The 22,871-nt window shown below is 48.8% G+C and overlaps 1 protein-coding gene across 6 annotated transcripts in view; it reads right to left on the reverse strand.

Annotated features, from left to right (window-relative positions):
* NTRK3 (neurotrophic receptor tyrosine kinase 3) overlaps positions 1–22,871 on the reverse strand; it is a 216,316-nt gene that overhangs the window by 166,356 nt on the left and 27,089 nt on the right. For all 6 annotated transcript variants that reach the window (XM_074156761.1, XM_074156760.1, XM_074156758.1 and 3 more), the window contains 2 exons: positions 16,105–16,179; positions 14,689–14,760 (listed from right to left, as the gene is read on the reverse strand). In XM_074156761.1, the coding sequence (XP_074012862.1) occupies positions 14,689–14,760; positions 16,105–16,133 (101 nt within the window). In that variant the 5' untranslated portion in view covers positions 16,134–16,179. The remainder of the gene's footprint in view (positions 1–14,688; positions 14,761–16,104; positions 16,180–22,871) is intronic.

The following is a 22,871-nucleotide window of genomic DNA, read 5'->3' on the forward strand; positions in this document are numbered from 1 at the left end:
CCCAGCATTGGATACGCCCGTGGCATGGATTGGGACTCCCTTGATATCCTCTGTGCTCTGGGCACAACGGATGTGCTTCCCATCATCTCACAGCTCACTGCAGCCTTGGCCGGGTGCTGGTGGCCACAGGAGAAGAAAATGTCAGCTACTTGCTGGGGTAGCTCCATCCAGGCTTCATTTCTGCAGTGAGTAAGCTGCTAAAGCTTTGGGTTTGAACCAGAGAAACACTGGAAAGTCACTCTGGGGCTTGCTCATCCCTGCCAGATAACTCCAGTGACCTCTAAAAGCAACGTTACACTCCCTATTGCCTGTCCTGCCCTCCCTTTCCCCCTCCCTCCTTTTCCTGTTTAGTAAGCAGCTTTGCTCATTAAGGGAAAAAATGTACTGTCCTCCCTTAATGAATGTGCTAAAATTACCCCAGCAAGTCCCAGAAGCTGTGGCAGCACAGGTCTCCCCACAAATCAGGCTCTGCAAATATTAGACTCAATTGAAATCTCCGATAGCTCAGCACAAAGCCCCAGCAGGACGCGTTTGAGATAGAGCCTGCAAAAGCACCAGGCGATGTCAAGCGCAGGCAAGCTGGAGAGCAGAGTGAACAGACCGGGACACAGCGTTAAACTGGTCACCCTGAGATTTCCCAGCTACCAGCAGTTCTCCCATTTGTGCTCCCTGCATAGGCTCAGCATCAGGACGTGTATTGGTGCTATGGAGGAGTAGGACAGATTACAGAGGTCCTGCAGCCATGGTCTGACATGACCTACAGTCCAGTTCTGCTCCTCAAGCAACCCCTTAGCAACACCAAGGTCTTTCCTGACCCAAAACACAGCAGAACCAAAAAGACTCTGAGGTTCAATCGTCCTTTGTGAGTTTGGTCAGCGTACTCCTTTCTCACGTCCATGGGTATTGTCCCGTGCCTTGCAAGGCATCTGTTGCACAGTGTGTTCCATCACATTATCATCTCATTTTCCCCAAATTACTTCTTGTTCTAGTGCTAGAGCCAGAATTTGCAATAATTTCCCAAACTTGAAGCATCCTGCATTAGAACAGAGTAAGAAACCATCATAGGTGACATACAAGAAGAGACCCTGCCACTCCAATGCCCACCTGCTAGCCCTGGAAGTGTGATCCCAGAGGAGGAAACACCAGCGCCTCTGTATTTCCCAGTTGCACAATCTTGATTTGTAAAATCCCAACTGTCACTGAAACAGGGCTGAAGGAGGGGGAAGGGGCTGGTCTCCTGCATTGTTCTTTAAACAATAGCATTACAAACCAGAAGTTGCAGAGCAAGTGGGAAGGCGTGAGGCACCACGCCTCTGTCACAGGGCTCCCACAGCCGGCGCCAGCGGCACATCTGCCCCACGCCTCTCCTCCCACTGCCTTTGCCAACGCAGCAAGCCATCTCTGCTGCTGCCTTCGTCCCAGCCCATCCCGGAACACTTTAAAGGTTGTTTTAAAGGCCATCTCCAACCCCGTGACACTTCCACACCCTCCAAGTCATCTTTTCTCAGGCATCTCCCAGCTGCCTGAAGCTTTATTTGGAGACAAATCACCCCTCAGAGCTTATTGTTGCTCACAGTTTTGGTTCAGCACACGGTACAGATGGGAAACCACCACCAGATGTGGGTAATATTGTCCCCTATGCTTAGAGGTAGATCAGATGCAAAGATCTTGCCCTCTGGACTACACTCGTTTCTCCCTCATTGTGCACAGTTTCCATTGCTCTTTTCCAATGACATCTGGGCTCTCAGAGGACTCGAGGAAAGGTTAAAAGCTGGGTCAGCCCTACATTTGCTTTCCCTTTGCCTGCCAGCTTCCCTGCAGGGCAGAGTCCAGCAGCATCCACAGAATGTGGCAGTCTTCCGCTCAAGGAAAAGAAAAATCAACATGCGAGGGGCAAGAGCCCTTCCCCACAGCTGCCCTCCTGCAGCTGAGACATCCTCAGGGCTGCTCTGCCCCCACCCCATTTCTTTTCTCCCAAACTGTAGTAATTTTAGATCCATTAGGCCCAAAATAAAACACTGGGCTTTTCTCCTGCTTCGGCACACAGAAATAATACTGGAGATGTGTGCTGACTGAGAACAAGGGTTGCCAGCTGACAGATCCAGCGAGGGTTTGGGTTTATCCTGCCTGTTTTCTTCAAATTGCATGTTTCTTCAAGCTAGGGACAGAGAACAACTGGGGAATGCCTCCTACTCACAGGTTTCCAGTGGACCCAGAGCAAACCAAATCGCTCTGTGCAAGGGGAGAGCTCTGTGCTGCAGTGAGGCACAGCTCAAGGAGACAGCATGTGAAGGAGAGCAGTGTCCAAGGGGCATTTCCCAGCATCTTCAAGGACATGGTGACACCAGACCCCAAACACATGCCTCGCCAGGCTCCCATGTGTTTCCCACCAGCTCCCCCTTGAATACACTGAAGCAGCAAGGACAGGCATTAAGGAGGTACCACCCCAGCTGGGAGGTCACCCCAAATGCACAGGGAGGCACTGGGAGAGCTGGGGGCAAGGTCCACACAAGAACCTCAACTTCATCACATCAAGCACAGATGTGCTGGGACAGGGTCTGGTCTTCCCACTCCCTCCTGAACTAGGGCCGTGATCTCAGCTGTTAGAAGGGTCTTGCATCAAATCTATATTGGAAAAAAAATAAAATCCCCACCTATTTGGATGTCCAGAAATCACTGAGATCTGAATAACCTCAAACGCTGATCTTGGAGGGGATTAGTAAAGAGAAAAGAAACAGCTGGGCCTGAGCCCCAGTTTGTCTGCCTCAGGGAGGGGTGTCAGAGGCTGTGACGGGCTGGGAAGGTACCGAGTGCTCTGCAGAGCCTCTAAAGAAAGGAAGGGGTACAAATATGAATATATATATATACACACACACATATATATCTCCCAGCAATAGCAAAACAACAGGGCATAAGGCAGGCTAAGCTCTCGGCAGACACTGCTAAATGGTTTCCAATTAATTAACTGATTACATGATAGAACAGAAGGGGATTCAAGTGAGTGCTGTTGACCTTTAAGAATAATTAATATCATCAGGATCGCAAAACTCGTCCAAGAAAAATAATTAGGAAGATTCTAATATTGCCTCCAAAGCCACATTGAAGGGGAGAGGAAGGTTCTGGTTAATTCAGAGGCACAGTTCCAAAGTATTTGCTAGCAAACCCATTTCTCCCTTACACTTGCTCCCCCCCACAGAGCTCACACACACACACGTGCTTCTTCTGTACCCCAGCCAACCCTCCCTCTCCTCTCCGTTTCCTTATCACCTTTTCTACATCGCATCCCCTTTCTGCTCCAACCTTCTTTCCTGAATGACTCCTTGCTCCAATCCTTTCTTGCAAACCTCTCTCTGCAGACTGGTCCCCCTACTGTCCCCACAGCCACATCCCCTGCTCATATTTGACCAACCCTAAGGTGCATTCTCTGCCTTTCTGCACTTCAGGGAGGACCCCTGATCCTTCCATATGATGTGGATCCACTTTTTATCTCCAGTCACCATTGGCAGCTTCATAGGCTGCCAGAAGGCAAGCGCTGCGTGTAATCCCAAAAAAGCCCCTCCCTCCCTGCCCTTCCTCAGCAGTCAAATCCACCACAGAGGCTGGTCTGGGAAGCAGATGTAAGAGATGCACAGCAGCAGGAGAAAGTGAAAGATGGGGAACTCGTGAATCCCTTTTCTCCTATTACACCTCGCCGAGAACACAAATACTACCACCTTGCTATATTTTCTGCGCTTCTCCTTTGCCAGTTCGCTTAGCCCACAGGTCCTGCGTGGGACAGGGGCTGGAAAGCCACTGAGCCAAGCAGGAACTGCAGTGGTGAGCTTTGCAGGGAAGGTCACTTGAACACACTGGAAGGGAGGTTGCGTGAGCAGCCAACGTTTCTTGTGAGGGAAGCGTTAAAAAAAACAAAAAAACAAAACAAACAAACCACAAAAACAAAACACCAAAAAAACACCCCACATCCCTAGAATGAAACCCACCTTCACAGTGAATAAATAAATTTCCTCTGCTGCTCATTACTATTAAAACTTCTGTGGCTTGACACTTCACTAAATTATAGATAAAAGGAAAAATGGTCTTCCTGGGCTCAGAAAAGCAGGCTGCCGCCAAAGAAATGTGTTTACACCAGCTAATGAAAAGAAAGCCTGCCATTAGCCTACAGCACTTGCCTCACCTCAGCAGGGAGCAGAGCTACCTGCACCCAACAGCACAGGGGACCTGGAAGCAGCGGCTGGACACCACGAGGGACCAGAGCTGGGGAGCACACAGGGGCAGCGGGCTGGTGTGGGGAGGTACATGCGTGGGCAACTGGGGACCAAAGGAACCACACCATCAGCCAGCAGAGAAAGCAGCTGCCACCTCCCATGATGCGTGGAGGCTCCTGGCCACAGCAGGAGGTGAGGCTGACGTTCTCCAGCTACGTCTCATCAAACGGGAAGAAAAACACTCAGCCTAGGAGACAGACAGCATCAAGCAGGGAGCTGCCTCGCACCAGCCTGCTGTTTCCCTCCAGGGGCCTGTGGGGTGGGGATGGGGAGCACAGAGGCAGCAGATGCCTGGAGTGCACCTGAGCACGGGCAAAGCCTTTTGGGCAGAAACGCTCCTGATTGCAGCAGCTGAGCACATAAGGAGGAGAAATGCTCTGAGCAGAGACCTGCCTGCAGCTACACCTGAGTCATGGTATGATGCGCCTCATCATGGCCCCAGGCACACTTGGCTGAGGGGCACAGGGAACTGTTGGTGACTTAATACAGTCAGAGTCCAGCAAAGCCTGCTTGCTACACTCCTTGCTTATAAAAACCCCAAAAGCAGAAACATGTTTTGTCTTTGACAATTAGCTCTGTCAAAAGCCACAAGAATGTCTGGAAACAGCAGTTATATTTTTCTTGTTCCTCTCAAGACATGATGTACTTAAAGGAGAAGTGTCTTTCACCCACCCTTTATCTTCAAATATTGGTCACTGTGAGGAATATTTTCAAATGAAAAGACTAATCACCATGAAGCACCGAGTGCTTCAGACTGCAGCAGGCATTCCTTCATTATTCTGTGGCAGCAAATTACCCACAATTATCAACGCGCACAACTGGATACAACAAACATTCAGCCAAAGCCCATGGGTTGCGGTTGCACTGAGGCTGGATGGCAGCTCTCCTAGAGAACTACTCATGTGAGAAACCCACAGACAACAGCCGGGTAGCAGTGCTACAAGACAACTCCATTCACGCTGCAGAACAAAGCCAGTGCCAGGAGACACTGCAGTTCAGAAAGTTTATACTGCATCTGTCAAACAGGCATCTTGGCAAACTGACTTCATAGCAGGAGAGATGGAAGAATAAAGGTGCAGGTGGTAGTGAAACGAGGCTGGTCACCCCTCAGGTGGGCTCAAATCTGATGGCTCACGTCCATCCATTGGAGTACTGTGTGCAGGTCTGGAGCCCTCAATATAGAAAGGACATGGACCTGATGGAGCGGGTCCAGAGGAGGGCCACCAAAATGATCAGGGGGCTGGAGCACCTCTCCTATGAGGACAGACTGAGGGAGCTGGCGTTGTTCAGCTTGGAGAAAAGGAGGCTCCGGGGAGACCTCATAGCGGCCTTCCAGTACCTGAGGGGGGCCTACAGGAAGGCTGGGGAGGATCTGTTTACAAAGGCCTGCAGTGACAGGACGAGGGGCAATGGTTTTAAGTTGGAGAAGGGGAGATTTAGATTGGATATTAGGAAAAAATTCTTTACCATGAGGGTGGTGGAACACTGGAACAGGTTGCCCAGGGAGGGGGTTGAGGCCCCTTCCCTTGAGATATTTAAGGTGAAGCTCGACGAGGCCCTGGGCAACCTGGTCTAGTTGGGGGTGTCCCTGCTGACTGCGGGGAGGTCAGACTAGATGACCTTTGGAGGTCCCTTCCGGCCTGGACCAATCTATGAATCTATGAGTCTTGCACCTGCAGCCAGGTGCGCACAGCCACTGCTCCACTCACTGCCTTGGGTGCATGGCTGGGGCTGGAAGGGGAAGCAGGTTGTTCCAAGAGAAGGACAAAGGAGGCAGCAGGGGCAGGCAGGGAAGCCAAGCTGCAGATTGGGGCTAAGCAAGAGGCAGGGAAGCCGGGAGATTTCAGTGCAGGCAGGGAGGCTGGGTCAGAGGCCAACCAGGGAGGGCCAAGAGGCCTGGACGAGGCTAGAGGCCAGGGTCCATGCTGCAGGCAGGGTGGTTGGGGATGATTCTGGGCTGCAGGCAGAGAGGTCAGAGCTGATTTGGCAGCAGGGAGGCCCAGCAGCAGGCAGAGAAAACAGGAGGCTGGAGAACTAGGTTGGAGGCAGGGCTGCCTGGAAACCTGAAGGGTGGGAGACAGAGAGGCCCAGCCACAGGCAGGAAGGCCAGGCTTGGGTTGGAGGCTGGGAAGCTCAGCTGCAGACAGGAAGATTGGCATCTGGGTTGGAAGCAGGGAGGCCGGGGGTGCAGGAAGGGAGGCCGGGGGTGCAGGAAGGGAGGCCGGGGGTGCAGGAAGGGAGGCCGGGGGTGCAGGAAGGGAGGCCGGGGGTGCAGGAAGGGAGGCCGGGGGTGCAGGAAGGGAGGCCGGGGGTGCAGGAAGGGAGGCCGGGGGTGCAGGAAGGGAGGCCGGGGGTGCAGGAAGGGAGGCCGGGACCAGAGGCCGCCGGCCCTGTCCGTGGTGCTGAAGCGCGGCCCCGCGGAGAGCACAGCGCAGGTCACAGCCCCACCCCAAGGGACACCCGCAGGCACCGGCAGAGCTGCCTGGGAAGTAGTCCAGAGGGCAGGGGATATGAAACATACTCATCCTCAGTCACTAGCAAGTCTACATACACGGTTACCCGCAGCTCCCGGGGAAGACAAACCTCGTGCTCTTATGGCAGCCTTGTAAATATCCCACAGTCCCTTGCATCCGACATAATTCACAGCTCATCCCTTCACAAATACAAATGAGAGGAGGGGGTTGGTGGGAAACTCCAGTCCCCACCCCCCCTCCAAGTTTTCTAATAAAATTTTATAATTCCAATAAAACACATGGCTGCCTAACTTATGACATTTAAATTCTTGCCTAGTCACACACCATCATGAATTAATGTCCCATCATTCATGCCTTGTCGTATCTTATTGCTCAAATAACATATGATTTTAATGTTTCTATTTTTCTGCCCTGGTGCTTATTGGCCGTACATCAAAAGGGGAAAATCAGCCCTGAAATTATACTGTTAGTAAACCAGTATCATGGAAAGAAAAACCCCAGGTGAGATAACTTGTGCAGTCACTTAACTTGCAGTCATCCTGCCATGATTGTTCATTCTCTCCCTCAGCAGCTTTCAAGGAGGTTTCTGTGCCCTCAGTTCCCTCTTGGTCCTCCTCCCTGTGCAGAACCTCTCACACTGGCACAGGCAGGTAACATATGCCTTGCACCACATCTTATTAACTGAGCCCACAGGGTTTGGGGATCAAGCAAAAGGGACAGCCAGAGGTTGTTTCTGGGGTACCTCCATGATACAGTGACCTCAGGAGCTCTGGAACAAGATCCAGTCCTTGTCATGCCCAAGTCTCCAGAAATCACCCTATTCTGTGCTGCTGGTGATCTCAGAGATGTGGTGAGGTTTAACCAAGACACAACTACACCTCATCTTCAGGATCACATCCAAGAGGAATGTTTGGCCTCTCTTTGAAGGGAAGCTCACAACAAGACATCCATCAGGCCACTGTTGCACAGCAAGGACTATACCACAGAGGATGACACACCCAAAACCCCAACTTGTCTAAAGTTCACATTTTACCCCAATGCTGAAACAAGGCTTGTAAAAAGACACATGAACATGCACACTCATGTAGGAACAGCCTCATTCAAAACATCACAGCGTTGTCTGCAGCCTTTTTTAAAGAGGGGATGGGAAAAACTAGGACCTTTGCAAAACCACAGTTGCCCATTTCACGTCTGCCAAAAGACAATTGATCAAACTTCAGAAAGGGAAATAAGCCTCATAGGCACACAATGCAGCTGGAAAGAATATCTCAACATTTCAAAGGAAGGAAGGAGAGACAAAGCCACGGAAAAATCCTGAAAGTCCAGGTACCAGAGTGATAGACATAATATAAGAATCTGAGCAGCCAACAAATATTTCTGATAACATTATTATAACTCATCTTACATTGCAACACCATCCCACAATTCAAGGCCAGATTTCACTAGAAACAATACAAGGTGTTATGCTATGAATAGATCAAATAAAAGCAGAGAAAACAAACGTTATTATTCCAGTTTTTCAGACAGAAAACCGAGGCAGAACAAGTCTTGCTGCAAGGTGCAGAGTGTTTGAGTTGGAAACTTTCTCTCTCAAGTCCCACTAGAGTACATCAGTCAGAAACTTGCTGTTGTACCTCCCATTACAATACAATAAACTGTCTCCACAGCTGAGCGAAGCAGCCTGCAGTCAGGAATTAGTTACCCAGCCTTTTGAATGCAGGTCAAATGACTCCGACTCAGCCTGAAGGAAAGCCACAGTCCTGCAGGGAACTGGTCTCTCCTCTGGCCTCATGCACAACAGCTTGTAAAACACAGGACTTGCCTCTGCCACTGCAGAAAAAGGAATAGCTGCAGTTAACTGCTTATCAGTCACCCGCGGTACCTGGGAATAAACATGCCATCAAATCACTACTGCTGATTAGCATATCAGCAAGGACCTGCATTACACCGGCATCCAGGGGACAAAGCAGATGGGGGGTAGAACAGGTAAGTTTATGGAAGCAGAGGAGATGTTACTACTGTTTATTTTAGTGATTGCACTATAAGTATGCCCAGCATTTTATAGAAGAACTATAGGCACATGGGGGAAAACGCTTCCCTCAGTAAATCGCAGCACAGAGGTTTGCTCCTGGAAGGGGCTGGAGCAGGAGCATCACAGAGTATAATTGGGAATCAAAGAGTACCCAAGCTGCCTACCTGATTAGGAATAGTAAAGAAACATTAATTTAAGTGAAATTAAAGGCTGTTTAAATCTTTCTTATACTTCTTATTTTGCCTATATTCATAGAGAAATTCAATTCCTATTTAGTCATTTTCAAAATAAACTGTCAAGGACGGTGTTTAGGTAAAAGCATTTTACTTCACCCTCCCAATGAGCTAAGAGATTACATATAGTCATTTAGTGTGCCCCAGCTGATACACAGGGACTCGTTAGGCTGCACTGACTCGAGAGTATGGACAGGAAATCAAGAGCAATTAACACATGACATTTTAGGTTAGGAGGAGACTGCCAGGATGGGTATGACAGCAGTGCAGTGACGAAAGGACAAAGCAGGGAGAAATCATCAGGAAGGAGGAGGAAGAGTAATAGGACATCCAGAATCAAGCAGAGGATTTCAGACAATCACAGGACCTGGTGCTGGTTACAGAAAGAGAGCAAAAGAAAGTTTAACCCTGCTTCGTATATAAAAATGGCTGTTTTAGAGCAAGACAATAAATCATTAACCACAAAGCAGGGGAAAATGACCCTCAAGCCATGACCAAGAGAGAACAGTGCTATACTTGCAATAATTCAGTCTCTGATATTTTGTTTATTTCTTTATTTAGTGTAAGTTCTCAATCAAGCTCTCAGACAGAGCAAAGGTGAACTTTGCCAGCAGCCCTTCAAAGGCACACAGGTCTCAGTTGCTGGAGGGCTTCGAGTGCTATCCTGAAACAGCAATGAAGAGGGCAGAGAGCAACTCACCAGCCTTGTCCTCCCTCAGCCACCTCAATTTTCAGAGGATGTGGTCTAGTTCCTTTCCTCTGAAAGCCTAAAACCATAACACATCTCTGGGAATTCCCATATCAAAGCTAGAAACTACATCCAATACCATGGTACCAGTTGACACTGCACAACTGCCATGAGCCCAACCAGGACACCAAATTTAACCCCATCCTCGGAAAACACCACCACCTAGAGAGGAGGTTCTGGGAGGCTCCAGATTAATCACAGCTCGGGTTTGCCTAGAAAAACAAGCCCAGAGATCAGCCAGCTCAGTCTTTCACCAGGAAAAGCAGATCCCTGAGCATTACTGCCAATACCTTCCAAATCTTCCCCAATCCTCATTTTGGGGAGAAGACAACTGACAGGATCACACAGATGAAAATATGCCTGTGGAGAACGTGGTGACCTGTCCATACCATACTCAAAAACAGTTACACTGAGCACTAAGCACTCCAGGGTCTCTTTAAGACCCTTGGGTGAAGACTGGAAGAGAAAGCTTGATCCTCAACCTCATCCTTACCCTGGCAGGCAGCACTGAGAGAGAGCTCTTTGACAGGAGCTGTGTCTCGGCTAGCCCACAAGCCAATTTAGAGCATGTATAAACCTTCAGAAGACAGTTTAAGAAGAGCCTCTGAATGCAGACAGAAATGGCAATTATTAATTTTCTAAATAGAAATCTGACTACTTAAGCCTTATTTAAAAGTGTGCCTGTCTCTATAATTACACAGTCTTAATTTGTTTTCTTTACTACACAATAAATAAGGTGTGCACAATTACCCTTTGCAAATACAAGGCAGTGTCTCCTGACTGGCTGGCTGAGTACGCAGCCTCCCAGGAAAGCATTTAGAAGGAATCGGAGTCTCTTAAGTACCTGCTTCCCAGTAAATGAGGATTCAGGCACTGCAAACATCAACTTGTCTTGCTCTAGGCACAACCTGCTGGGAGCCTGCTCTCCTACATTCACAGGTCTACTGTCCCACAGCCAGAGAAGGCCAGACACTTTGGCCAGCAGCAAACAGGTCCTGTCCTCTCCTGTACGCTGATTCCTGGTGCTCTGTGAAGCTGAACTCTCCTGTGAGCTTCTCAGTGCCTAATGAGGAATGTTATAATGTTATTTTCCTCCCCACAAGGCACTACAACAACCTCTCTTTACTATTCCTCTGCCTATTTTCACGATACGTGTAGGAATTTGATATCCTCATGACTTTTAATCCTCTATGAAGTCCAAATAAATTGGCCAAAGCATTCCAGGGTTGTTAGGAGAAAGACAGAGAGAATGAGAACATGCAAGACTTTCTCCTTAATAAGCTGTGTTAAACACAGCAACATAGTAAATATGTATTCAGATGGTTTATGTATCTCAAATTTGGGAACTGTATCATCCTAAAAGTTTTCTTGTACAGCCTCAAGCCAAAGACTGAGGTTTTCTGTTAACACCAAATATTTCCTATGTTCACCAGCATCACCTGGTAACACTAACTTCCATAAATCTTTGCTAAAGGGCTCAGTGTTCCACAGCTTAGACCTGCTGGTCCTCGCATCCAGTGCATGGTATTTTCCAGGACCATCCCCGTATCAGCTGCACAGAAACGGGACCGGGAACCGACCAATGTAACTTTGCCCAGCAAGAAGACCTCCAGCGAGGGCACAAAATGACACTAGATGATATCCAGTTTAGATCAGACCCACATCCACCCACATTCAACATCCAGCCAGTACTCGTTCTAGAAGGAGTCATCTGCCTCAGCCCAATTGCCAGCAGAAGAGAATCCACATTGCAAACCCCACTGTTATATTTTGGATTAATTGCCTCTGTAGCAGTGATAAGCTTCATGGCACCGACAATCAGACAAGCCATGGAGCCTTAACTCTCCTCATTCAAGGAAAGGGATCCAAAGTTATTTCTAGTTCCACACCTCTGGCTCCCAGTCACCCACTGCTCCGCTGATTAGGTTGGCCTCAAACCCCTTACTCTTATACAGCTAATTTCAAACTTTAAAGGACAGGCATGACCCTGCCAGGCTGCGCTTTGGAGCACTTTGAGGTCTACCATTCAGGCAGCTGAATGCTGAAAATCCCCTTCATGGGTTTCTTGCCTTTCCTCCATGATTCTGTGAGGGGGGAGGGAGGGGGGCAGGGAACCACGCCAAACCTTATCCAGAACCATTATCTTAAATAAACCGCCACAAACCTGAGCTCCTGCAATTAGAGCTGGGATAAGTGATCTGCTTGTGATTGCACAGCTGGGGTCTGAAGACAAGTGCACGCACAGAGGAAGGGCCAGAAATAGAAGTTGCTGGGAGAAGATAGAGCTATCTGGCCCATCTGAGAGGAGGAAAGCTTGATGAAAGGCACTGGGGAAAATACTTACTTCAGCAGGAGGCTGGGCTTTGACCCAGGATGGGGAGCGAGGGGGGAAAAAAACCCAACTTTTGAGTCTTCACAACTTGTACATAAGCTTCATGTGGAAAAATGGTTGCTGCTGCTCAGACCCAGCTTGTAGCATCCTGCAAAGGTCCAGCCCAGGGTCCCCACCACCCTGTGCCAGCCCTCCCTGGCAGTGAAACCTCTCCATCATTTATTAGACACATTTGCCATGTTATTGACTCAACTCCACCTGCAACCATCCAAACAGCCAGCAAAGGAGAAGGAAAACCAGGGCAGCAATGACAATGCATAGCAGTAACTCAACAAGCCTTAAGCACACCATCCCACAGTCCCCATCCCTGCACCCATCCAGCTGCAGCCAGCCCCACTGCAAGGAGATTGGGACAGTATCCCTCGCTCCTGTCAGCTACTGTACCTGGTTACAGCAGCCCAAGACTTAGAGCAGAGTGACATTTCCATTAATCCTTTTATCCCTGGCTCCTACGTGCAGTGGCTGCAGAAAATGTCAGGCCTTTGGCGAGCTGAGCTCCCCAGGAGGCAGCAGTTGCAGAGTAGCCAAGTAGGCATGGTGCTGTGGCCATGGAGGGGATCCCAGGTGGCACCAGGTGCCTGCCAGGCTGCAAAAAGCCTTGGGAGCCACTGCATTTTCCTCATCAAGGAGAGTGAGCCCCAAAAAAAGCAGCCTGGCTGCAAGGGAACAGCAGCACCGTGGCCCGAGAGCCTCTGGGGAGCAGGAGCACCATCCCAGCAAGCACCAGGTCTCCACCCCCAGGTGCCCAGCATCTGCCATGGGGAACATCCACCTTGCAAACATCCATGCTGCCAGGTCCCAGGAACAGCATCAAAACCCAACGGCAAACACTAACCAAATAATATACTTAACTTGCCTCGAGCTTCAAAAGGCAAGGAAAGAAAGATGTTAAGAACATGATCAATCTTACATGGCCCAAGCAGTAAACAAACACATATTTCATCACCACATACCAACCTTAACTCTTGACACAAGATGGATGTGGGGTTTTTTTTCCAATCTCAAAAGTAATCTCAAAAGACAAAACCAAACACTTTTGGAAAAAGCAGCAACAATTGCATGTGTACACATTAACGACACATTCAGCCTCAGAACAAGCGCACGTGGCCTTCTAAACTCCTGCGACATCCAAACTAATTTCATCAGAAATCAAATGTTGTTCGTTTTATCTGCTAGATACATAAACAGCAACTGCACAATTGACAAACAATCCCCCTAAAAAAATCAATTGAGAGAGGTATTCGGAGACAACACTTCCCAGTAACAAACAACTACAGAAAACAAAACAAACACTACAAATCAAAATAACAAAGTGCAGAAATCATGAAAATCCCAGTGGTCAGCATTAAGGAGGGTTTATGTTGACAAAGTAAGTACTTCTTCAAACTCACAAAGGCTTGTTCATAATGCCCGTAACTATTCATGCCCTTTGGTGCTGCAGATCTCCTATTTAGCAAGTACTTTACTGTCACTTAGCAACTGTAACTGGTTTTCCATAAAGGAAGCTTTTGGGGTTTTTCAGTTCACATCATCTCCAAGCAGACATCAAAAGACAAATCTATCCTGCTGTACAAGGTCACATCTATCTCCCTCCGCCAAGAACATGACCATATCGATGGCCGCATGCATCTGCAGACTCAAACGGATGCATGCTGCTGTTTTTCACGGAAGAAGCCACTAGCATTGGTTTCTAAGAAGCAGGAAGAAACACACTCTCCATTCAGCCCAAGCTCGTGCCCAAGGCCAAGGACCTCTCACCTTTTCACCTTTTATATCTATAACAGAGCTGAGAGGGGTTTGATCTCAGACAGAGTCACTTTGATGAGTTAATTCAACCTATGGAGTGCCTTGCACACTGGCCTGAAATTCAGGCTTTCATTTATCACCTTGGGAAAAGTAAATATATACCCAGAAAAGAAATCACTGTCCTTGGCCTCAAGGATGCAGAAATTCCCTGGGACACCGTAACTTCTGGCTAATGATGCCCCAGCAGCTGGACAATTGTGTGATGTCCCACAATAATGAATGGAACTCCAGACTCTCCAGCACAAAACATCCCTACCCCAGGCCCACTGCAAATGCTGGTTTAAGAAGTGAATAATTAGAAGCAGAGCTGGCAGCCCCGCACCCCCGGATCTGTGCCAGAAAAGTGCCCTTTGGTTAAAAGCTAATGAGTGGGCCAGGCTCCAGCCGTGTGCTGGGTCATGCGGCTGCCCCCCAAAGTCTGCAGAAAGAGAAGCGTGCACCAGCCACCACAAGGCTGCTAATGAAGCAATCACTCGTTAGAGCAGCGATCAAAGCCAGGCCAGCTATTAGACACCAAAACCCATCGGCTGCCCAGAAGGAGCTCACCCCGTCCTGCATCGGGGCCCACTGCACTTCCCTGCTCCTTCACTTTTCCTTCTACTCCACTTTTTCCACCTCTCCCTCCCTTCCCCCATCAGCACCCTCCTTCCCTCCTGCTGCTCTCCCCCGCATGAACTTTGGGGATTGTATTTCCACAGGGAGCAGAGGGAAAAGGCAGCAGTAGCCACCGACACTCACATGTAGCGCAGGTGAGGGTTCTTGGCAAAGGCGCGCGGCTGGATGTTTCGTAGTCCTGAGTTCCTGATTGTCCTGCAAAGAGATGCAGAAGGGCAGCGATGGAGTCAAGGCAGACAACTGCTCTAAAACCCTGCGCTCAGCACCTGAGGTGCACTGGGAGCCCTCGATTCCCACCCCACGGGAGGCACATCTCTCCCCAGACAGCCTTTATGAGTTACAAGCAAAGAGGCAATTGGGCTTTTCAGCTTCATCTGATACAGCTACAGCACAGGCTCAGCACAGAGCGGCTGCTGGGTGAGACTCCCCCAATATCCACAAAGGCTTGCTGGGGTGGCCCAGAGCACTTACTGCTCCTCTCCTCTCCCTCCATCTTCACAAATGCAAAAACATCCTCCCACAGCAAACTTAACCCCCAGCACCACCGTCTCCCCTCCTCCCTCAAACCAAAGAGAAAACCCTTCTGCTTGCAGCTCTGATAAGGAAGGGTATTTTGCTAAGGGAGTTATGGACAGGGGTGGGAAGAGGATTCCCCCTTCATTTTCAGAGAAGCTGTATCAGCAGTATGACCAGGGTTTATCAATATCTGCTGCAGACAAAAGCACGTCCAACTCCATTGCTGCTTTCTTAGGTGAGGTAATAGCAGCCAGCCTGCTTACAAGAAGGAGGCGTGTTAAAAGCACAGCTTGCTGGGGTTTGGTTGTTGAGCGCTCAGCAATGCACACCTCCAGCCAGCAGGCAAGCTGTACCTAATGTTAAGCTCCCAGTGAAACACATTAGCAGGGTCTCCAATTAACCCTGGGCAACACCACACATCTCACACAAGCAGCACTCAGGGCTCTCCCAGCTCCAGGAGAATGCAGGAGGGGGAATTAAGAGACTGGGTGGTATTCTTGCTTGGCCAGGCTTCCCAAGCACCTGGCAAGTCCCTTCAATCGCTTGGCCCTCAGTTTCCCCTCAATGACGCACACAGTTGACCTCTCCTGATGCTTGGAGGGTTGTGCAGGGAGATGCGATTCCTCTATCGTGCAGCACCACCGTGATGGCAACTGCACTAAATGAAGACCAACAGCCCAGCAATGAAGGATTGGTGGAGACAGCTGGAATTTTGCATTGTGGGGCTGAGTCAGAACAACGCACAAGCCCAGAACCAGAACAGCGGTGGGGAAGCGAGGTCAGGGCTGATGTGTGTTGACAGAGCTGTCAGGAGCTAGCAATCCTCCTTCCCGCAGACCCAGTAAGGATCAAAAAGCACTTCATCTCCATTTTGTTAAGTCTCATAGCAAAATATGGCAGAGCTTAAACAGGCTCTGAACATGGCAGCGTGAAGACTGCAGATAGAGGGAAGCTGCAGCTCTTTGCTGGAAGGAAGCGGCTGCCCAGTGCTGTTCTCCTCCCCGACACGCAGAACATACTCACAGCCTCTGGAGTCCCGTGTACAGCTCCATGTCAACAGCATTCAGCGTCTGCAAGTTCTTCCAGTTCTCTATGTGTCTGCGGGGAAGAAGGAAAGGCTCAGCTGTGGCACAATCAGATGGTCGCTTTGCCTGAGCAGGGGACAGCACACAGCAACAGCATGTCATGCCCCACCACCCAGCCCCACACCTCTTCCCACATTCCTTCAGCCAAAACCTTCTTGCAACAGGCCTGGGGATTGGACCTGCTCAAGCTGCAGCATCCACATCTTCAGACACATACAGCTCACTGCCAAAACAAGCAGTTTCTCACGCTGCTTTTTATTCTGTTTTCCCAGTGCTTTAGGAAAGCCAAATAACATGGTTTTAACAACAGTTTTGAGTGTGGAACATGCAACCAATCCATTGAACAGCCTTGCCCAAGTCACTGACCCTCTCTGCACCTTGCTGTGCACACCAGTAAAACAAAGATGCAATCGAGACAGCTCACGCAAAAAGAGTGAATGCAAATATAACCTCTCAACAAAAACCTGAGGCCTAAACGGAAAAAAAAAAAAGTCATATATTTATCCAGTCTTTTACTGGGGTAGACAAACAAGGTCCTGGAAGTGCTGCTGGTAGGAGCGCATCAAACTTAGTTTGGAAACCCTGCCCTTATTATAAATTCCTCAGTTGCCCAGCGTGCACTGGCAGGTATGTTATAGAGAACAAAAGCAGAAATAGTTCTGTCACCATGGGATCGTTATTCAGTAAATATTAGAGCTGGGTGAAGGTGACAGATCGACAGCCCCAGAGAACAAGGTCCCCTGTTATCAGCAGCACAGGAGCAATCCTGGCAGCAGCATGGCCAGCTGGCTGTGGCCATGGACCTCTGCTAAGAAGATGCAAAGCTGCATGGTGGGGAAGGAGTTCGGTCCTCACCTCCAAGGCAGTCCTTGGCCAGTTGAGGCTTTCTCCCAGATTAAACTCAGATGCCCTCCCACCAGAAAGCACAAACATTTTCAAGAGGGTCTTTGCTGCAGAGCGGGTGGAGGTGGTCCTCTCTCAAAGCAAACTGAGAGAGGGAAAAACATCTGGCCAGTCCCCTTAGACAATATGTGAAAGAAACCCAACCTCGAAGTTTAAGAACACGTGCACTCAAGCTCACATCTGCCTTGATGCAATAGTTGGCTTTGGACTTGGCCCTGGAGAGGGGAAACATTTCCAAGTGATGCAGGGTTGGATTGACAGGCCAACACTGAGAACCATCCCATGATTCTACGATCCTATGCAAGAAGGTTGTAGGACCTCATGTGGTGGTCCAGCGGGTAAGCAAGCTGAAGAGGGATCTTTGACCACTTCCAGAGCAGTCCCAGGGGCCACACGTTTCTCCTCCAGCACTCGCTACGCCTTGTGCTTGCACAAGAACAGATGAATTAGCGTGACAAAAATATACGGACCTAATTGAGTTATCTCCCAAACACCACCCTGTTCAAGAAAGAAAAATACAAAGCCTGGACTAAACCTAAACATATTTCTCTACTTTCACCATCCAGATCCAAGAAAAGCAGAGACCCACAAGAGTCACCTCTGCTTTCCACATGTTCCGTAATTGCCTGCACACCCCGAGGGGTTAGCGTAAGGACACAGCGTAAACTCCCAACTGGCTGCTGCATGACAGTGTAAGTTACGGTTCATCCTCAATGACCCACTCATCAGCTTGGATCGCCTGCATCCCAGACAGAATGAGAAACAGGACATTCTTACAGCCATTTCGTATTCCCTGTGAACACTTGCAGAAGAAAACACAGACTGGGAGGCGTCAGTCATGAGATCCGACGGCTCGCTGAAACCCTGCCGAGACAGGGTAGGGCTTCGAATTCAGGTCCTGGCCCACAAGACTGGGGGACTGAGCAAGGATAGAAACACAAGTTGAAGCCATTTTCCACCTGCAGCTCCTACAACCCAAATGAGAGGGTCCTTCAAGAGAAAGAATGAACATGGGAAAAAGTAGGAATGGGATGATGTGGGTTTACCAGCAGGGCATGCTGAAGCTACAGCATCCAAGCAATGACCTTCAGGGGAGGGATGGAGCAGCCCCAAGCCAGAAGCTATGGAGCAACCACAGCTGGGAAGGCAGCAGCGGCCAGATTGGCTCTTGTTTTATTGATTGTGTTTGCTAAAAAAAGTCAAGGTTATTTTTGACCTGACACTTAAGGCCATGTGGGCAGCATTCTAGAAGAGACAAAAAAAGACCCAAGCTTGTTCCCAGAAACATGCACAGACATGACTTTCTGACAACTCAGCACTGGGGTACAGGGGTCTTGGGAGCCCCCTCATGGCCAAGCCCCCCCAGAAGTGACATTACACTAGACTGTAAACACAACTCCACAACCTGTGTTCCAGCCTCCCAAACAAAGCCCATGAGCTTCCCGAGCCAGATATGCTTTGGTATGTTATTTAACATAGACACACACACCCATAAAAGGAGAGACAAGAGAAGCAACAGTGGAAATAAATACATATACACACACTTATATATAGTGTAATCCTCCAACCCAGCAGCTGCTTTATATAGAGTGCAATACAGGGAAATAGCGTTATCTCGAATTAGGAGCACAGATCAGCAAGGGACTTGGAGTTCTCTAAGCTACACAGACACTTCCTTTCTCAGGGACTCCCAGAAATGGCTCTTCCCCTTTTTTCTCTCATTTTTCAGCTTAGCAGGAGTTGCACCCTCGCTCCTAGAAGTAGCGAATCAGTCTTGGTTCACCCTGAAGGTACACCAGGAAAATAATTTTCTTTGGTTCCCTGGTGCTTTGGAAAGAATAGTGTAGCTTTACTCTGGCTGGGTTCACCTGAATCCACTTTAAAACAAAAGAGAAATGCATCTTATTCTGAAAGCTCAAGGAGTCAAGCTGTGATTGCAAAATTGGCAGTGCTTGCACAGGAAAGCAAACCAACCAAGCAAAGAAACTCCGCCCCTAAAACAAGTTCCTCTTCATGTCCCTCAGTATCTCAACTAGTTCCCCCCTCTTTTCCTTCCAGGGTTTTGCTTGCCTTAGAAATCTCATATCCTCCCAATTGCTGCCGAAGACTGAGACCTTCCCTTCTCCTCTGCCTCGGTTCATTAACCTGGCAGGAACACGGGTGCTGGGTTCACGCCAAATACAGATGTGACAGCTCCCAGCCCTGCCCTGCTCTCTGCGATTAAGCTTTGAGGTATGAATTACAGTCAGTGGGTTACTCCCTCCTCCCTGCAAACATCTCTGAATATATGTAACTGTGGCATTCCTCAGTTATTACTAAGGTAAGCTGCTCTTCTGCAAGATGCAATAGCTTCAAGACCAATACCATACTTCACAAATTCTGAAGTGCTCACCATCATCCAACTAGACTCTTTTCCAACTTGTAATCAAGACCATATGAAATGCATCGCTAGCACAGATGAGATTGCTCACTTTTTTATTTTTCTAGAGGAGGAAGGTGGAGGGAAGGGGGTGTTTGTTTAAATACTCGCTTCTTTCTCATACTTCTTGTCTGTTTGGAGGGTCCTGTTGGTCCCAGGTCTCCTTGCACAGCAGAAGTGGCTTTATACCATGCCCTTTACAGTCCGATCAAAGTCCACCTTAGGAGTAGCTATGGCTTTGCCCTCCCAACTTACACTGAAATGCTGCACCAGAACTCCCCTGCGCTTCTCATTTCTTACCCACAAGCATTTTATACCCATTTTCTCTTGTGTCAAAACTTTGCTTAAGCAGCTCTTTTCCTTTCCCAGCATTTCCTCCTCCCTCTTTTAGAAGCAAGAGCCAGACCCACCCAACTATCATTTATAAGTTAGACAAGGCCAGCTCTTCTAAGGCAGCGCATCTCTACCAAGCAGTGAAGTGCAAGGCAAATTGTCTCAAGTGCCTTGAAGAGATACTAACTCAAATCCCAGAAGTGATGCAGATATATTGCTCAGGCAGAGTCCTCGTGGAGAGGTTATTTTGCTTCTGGCTTCAGACCCAGCACAACTGGTGCTCACACTTGGTGACCTATGCAAGAAGGACCGTTGTGACAGACACTATAATAGAAAACAGTTCTCCATTTTATTCAGCCTATTTAGGTCCCTTTTTCTTGAATAAGGTGACCAAAACCACAGAGCAGTCTCCAGGAGGTTTTGCTTGTATCACAGCACAAGCAACTCCCCAGTTACACTGGAAACATCTTGACTTGCAGCCTGAGATCACACTTTACAGCCCCGTCAGGCTGGTGGCTTGTTTTAACCCCATAACCGAGCACTGCACCAGGCACTTCTATCCACCATGTCATTTCCAACCAACATCGTCCCCTAGATTGCAGCAAATGTCCCTGTTATACCCACATTCACATTCATCCCACTTTGCACTGCAGACTGTCTCTTGGGTTTGCTACTGCAGCTCTTCCCCTCAGCCATCCTCATCCCAGTCTATGCTCTCACAGCCCCAGCATCATGCCAGCAGTGAAGGTCATGGACGTGTTCCTGTCTTTTGTGCCAGTGTCCTCAATGAAAGCAGAAGCCAACATCACCTCCAAGAAACCCACGTGGTTATCTCCTCTTTCAACACCTCCCACCACCACTTCTCCTTTACCCAGCTCTTCACCTACAACACCTGGGCGCTATACTGTGTCTTCTCCAGAAAAACAAACCACTTACGATGTAATGTAGCATCATGTTAACCTCTCACCATGAAGTCATCTCTCTGCCAAGAAAATCAGCTACTTCTCCAGGGTAAGCCAACTTTCGGAGGCCAATCCTGCATCATATCTCAGCCTCCAAGTACCTACAGCCATGCCTTTAAAACTTGTTGAAAGCCTTGTAGAATACCGAAGTCAGACAAACGGTTAATCCACAGCGTGGGTGCTGTGTCCCAGATAACAGTGCACTTGTGAAGTGTGAAGTCCTGTTTGCCAGCTCCACAGCTCACGGGCATCACGTTTCACTCCCACTGTGTGAAACACAGGTGTCTTTGCCCCTGCATCACATAGAGACAGATCAGCGATCTTGTTGACTGCATGGTCACCAAGCCAGGGTTTAGGTTTCATCTGGTCTCCAGAAGTGCCCCACTTGCTGGAAGGGGACCGGTAGCCACTGACCCTGTGGAAATGGCATTTTCTTTCATTCCCAGGACACCGTGCAAGGAGGTGTTTGACAGCACAGGCTGGTGTCACCTTCTCAAGACCTCACAGCAAGCCTGCACAGCTCCACGTGCTCCCTTTCCAGCCCAGGGCCAATGCAGCAAGGGAGATGAGAATATCTACTGGGATTTAAACACAGCCAGGTTCATTTCATCCCACATGCATGAGGCAGAGGTGAAAAACAGCCTCTTATGCCAATTTACGAAGCGATTAGCTTGAGGCTACTTAATGTATCTGGCCTTCCTTCACACTCCTCATACAACAAGGATAATATTTATCTAATCACTCTCAGCTTTTCAAGCACTGCAGTCAATAGCTAAAAAAGGCACTTGATAAGAGCCAAGTATTATATAGCATGTATACACACATGCTACCCAAATCTGTATCTATCCCAAATCAGAGGGGAACGACTTTTCATCAGGATGCCATCAGCTCCATTCACTGCCACAGCAGATGACAACGTCTCTGTTAGAGTCATGCCATGCAAGTGCCACCACTCGTGTTTGGATGCTGGGCAGTAAGTTGCACTCCAGCAAACAGGCAGCACCCCGACACACACAATTTTATACATATATAGGAAAACCAAGCAGAGCATTTGAATCCACTCTGTTGTAGGGCAACAGGAAAGTTGATTTGTCATCCAAGTGTATTATACCTTGCAATCCAGACAGAAGCATTAGCTTACAATTACCTGATATGTTTAGCATTACAAACAAACCTCCTGGCACACCAGCTCCAGACCACGCAAATATGAATTTGATTGCAGGCGGAAAATAAAAGGAAGAAATCTCTTAAAACCCTTGACCAGTAAGACCTGCCTCCTCCAAGCAGAGGTGCTGCAGATGTTGATGGGAAGCCCTGGAGGCTGGGAAACTCGTGGCACTGGGGTAGGTCCCACACCTTAGGGCAAAGCACAGCCATGGTGGGGACTGCCAGCTCCTTTTATTCATCCCTCACAACCCCACACAGGGCTGAGGAAGCCATAAAGGAACGAGCCATCTTTCACAGTATTATAAGGCACTTATTGCATACATTTAATAACCAGAGGCACAAAGGACTTGATTCCTTCAATATGGAAGTTGTAAAAGTGAATTGGTAACTAAACATTAAAGGCAAGCGAAGCTGAGTAAGACTTATGAGGACAATATTTTCCCCATTTAAAGCATGGGCTTCCCCTTCTCAAAAGCACATGGAAAAGTCACCCAGCAGTGGATAACTCTGCATCATTAAGGATAATTTGAGGTCAGTGAGAGAAGGGGGGTAAGGGGGGGCAAATAAATCCAGCTTTGTAGAAACAATTATGAGCATAACCCCACAGTGTAATTGTGATTCGTCAAGGTAATGATCATAAAACACACCACTGCAACACAGCTCCTTCTGCACTAGCAGATCTGCTCCTCTTGCTGAGGTCACCTAGGGATATGTGGGTGCGAGGGGGATGCATCCTGTCCCCATCCCATGGGTCCAGCCACATCCAACCCAACGATCCAAACTAGGCCCTTCCAGAAAGGCTGGGCAAAGGAAAAAGTCCCAGTCTCTCACTGGCTAGGGAGGATGTGGGAACAATACAATGGTCTCCTTGGAGAAATCCACCTGCTACACACAAACAACTCACAGGGCACAAGGCATCCA

This window comes from Numenius arquata, chromosome 11, assembly GCF_964106895.1.
Source record: "Numenius arquata chromosome 11, bNumArq3.hap1.1, whole genome shotgun sequence".
Taxonomy (NCBI): domain Eukaryota; kingdom Metazoa; phylum Chordata; class Aves; order Charadriiformes; family Scolopacidae; genus Numenius; species Numenius arquata.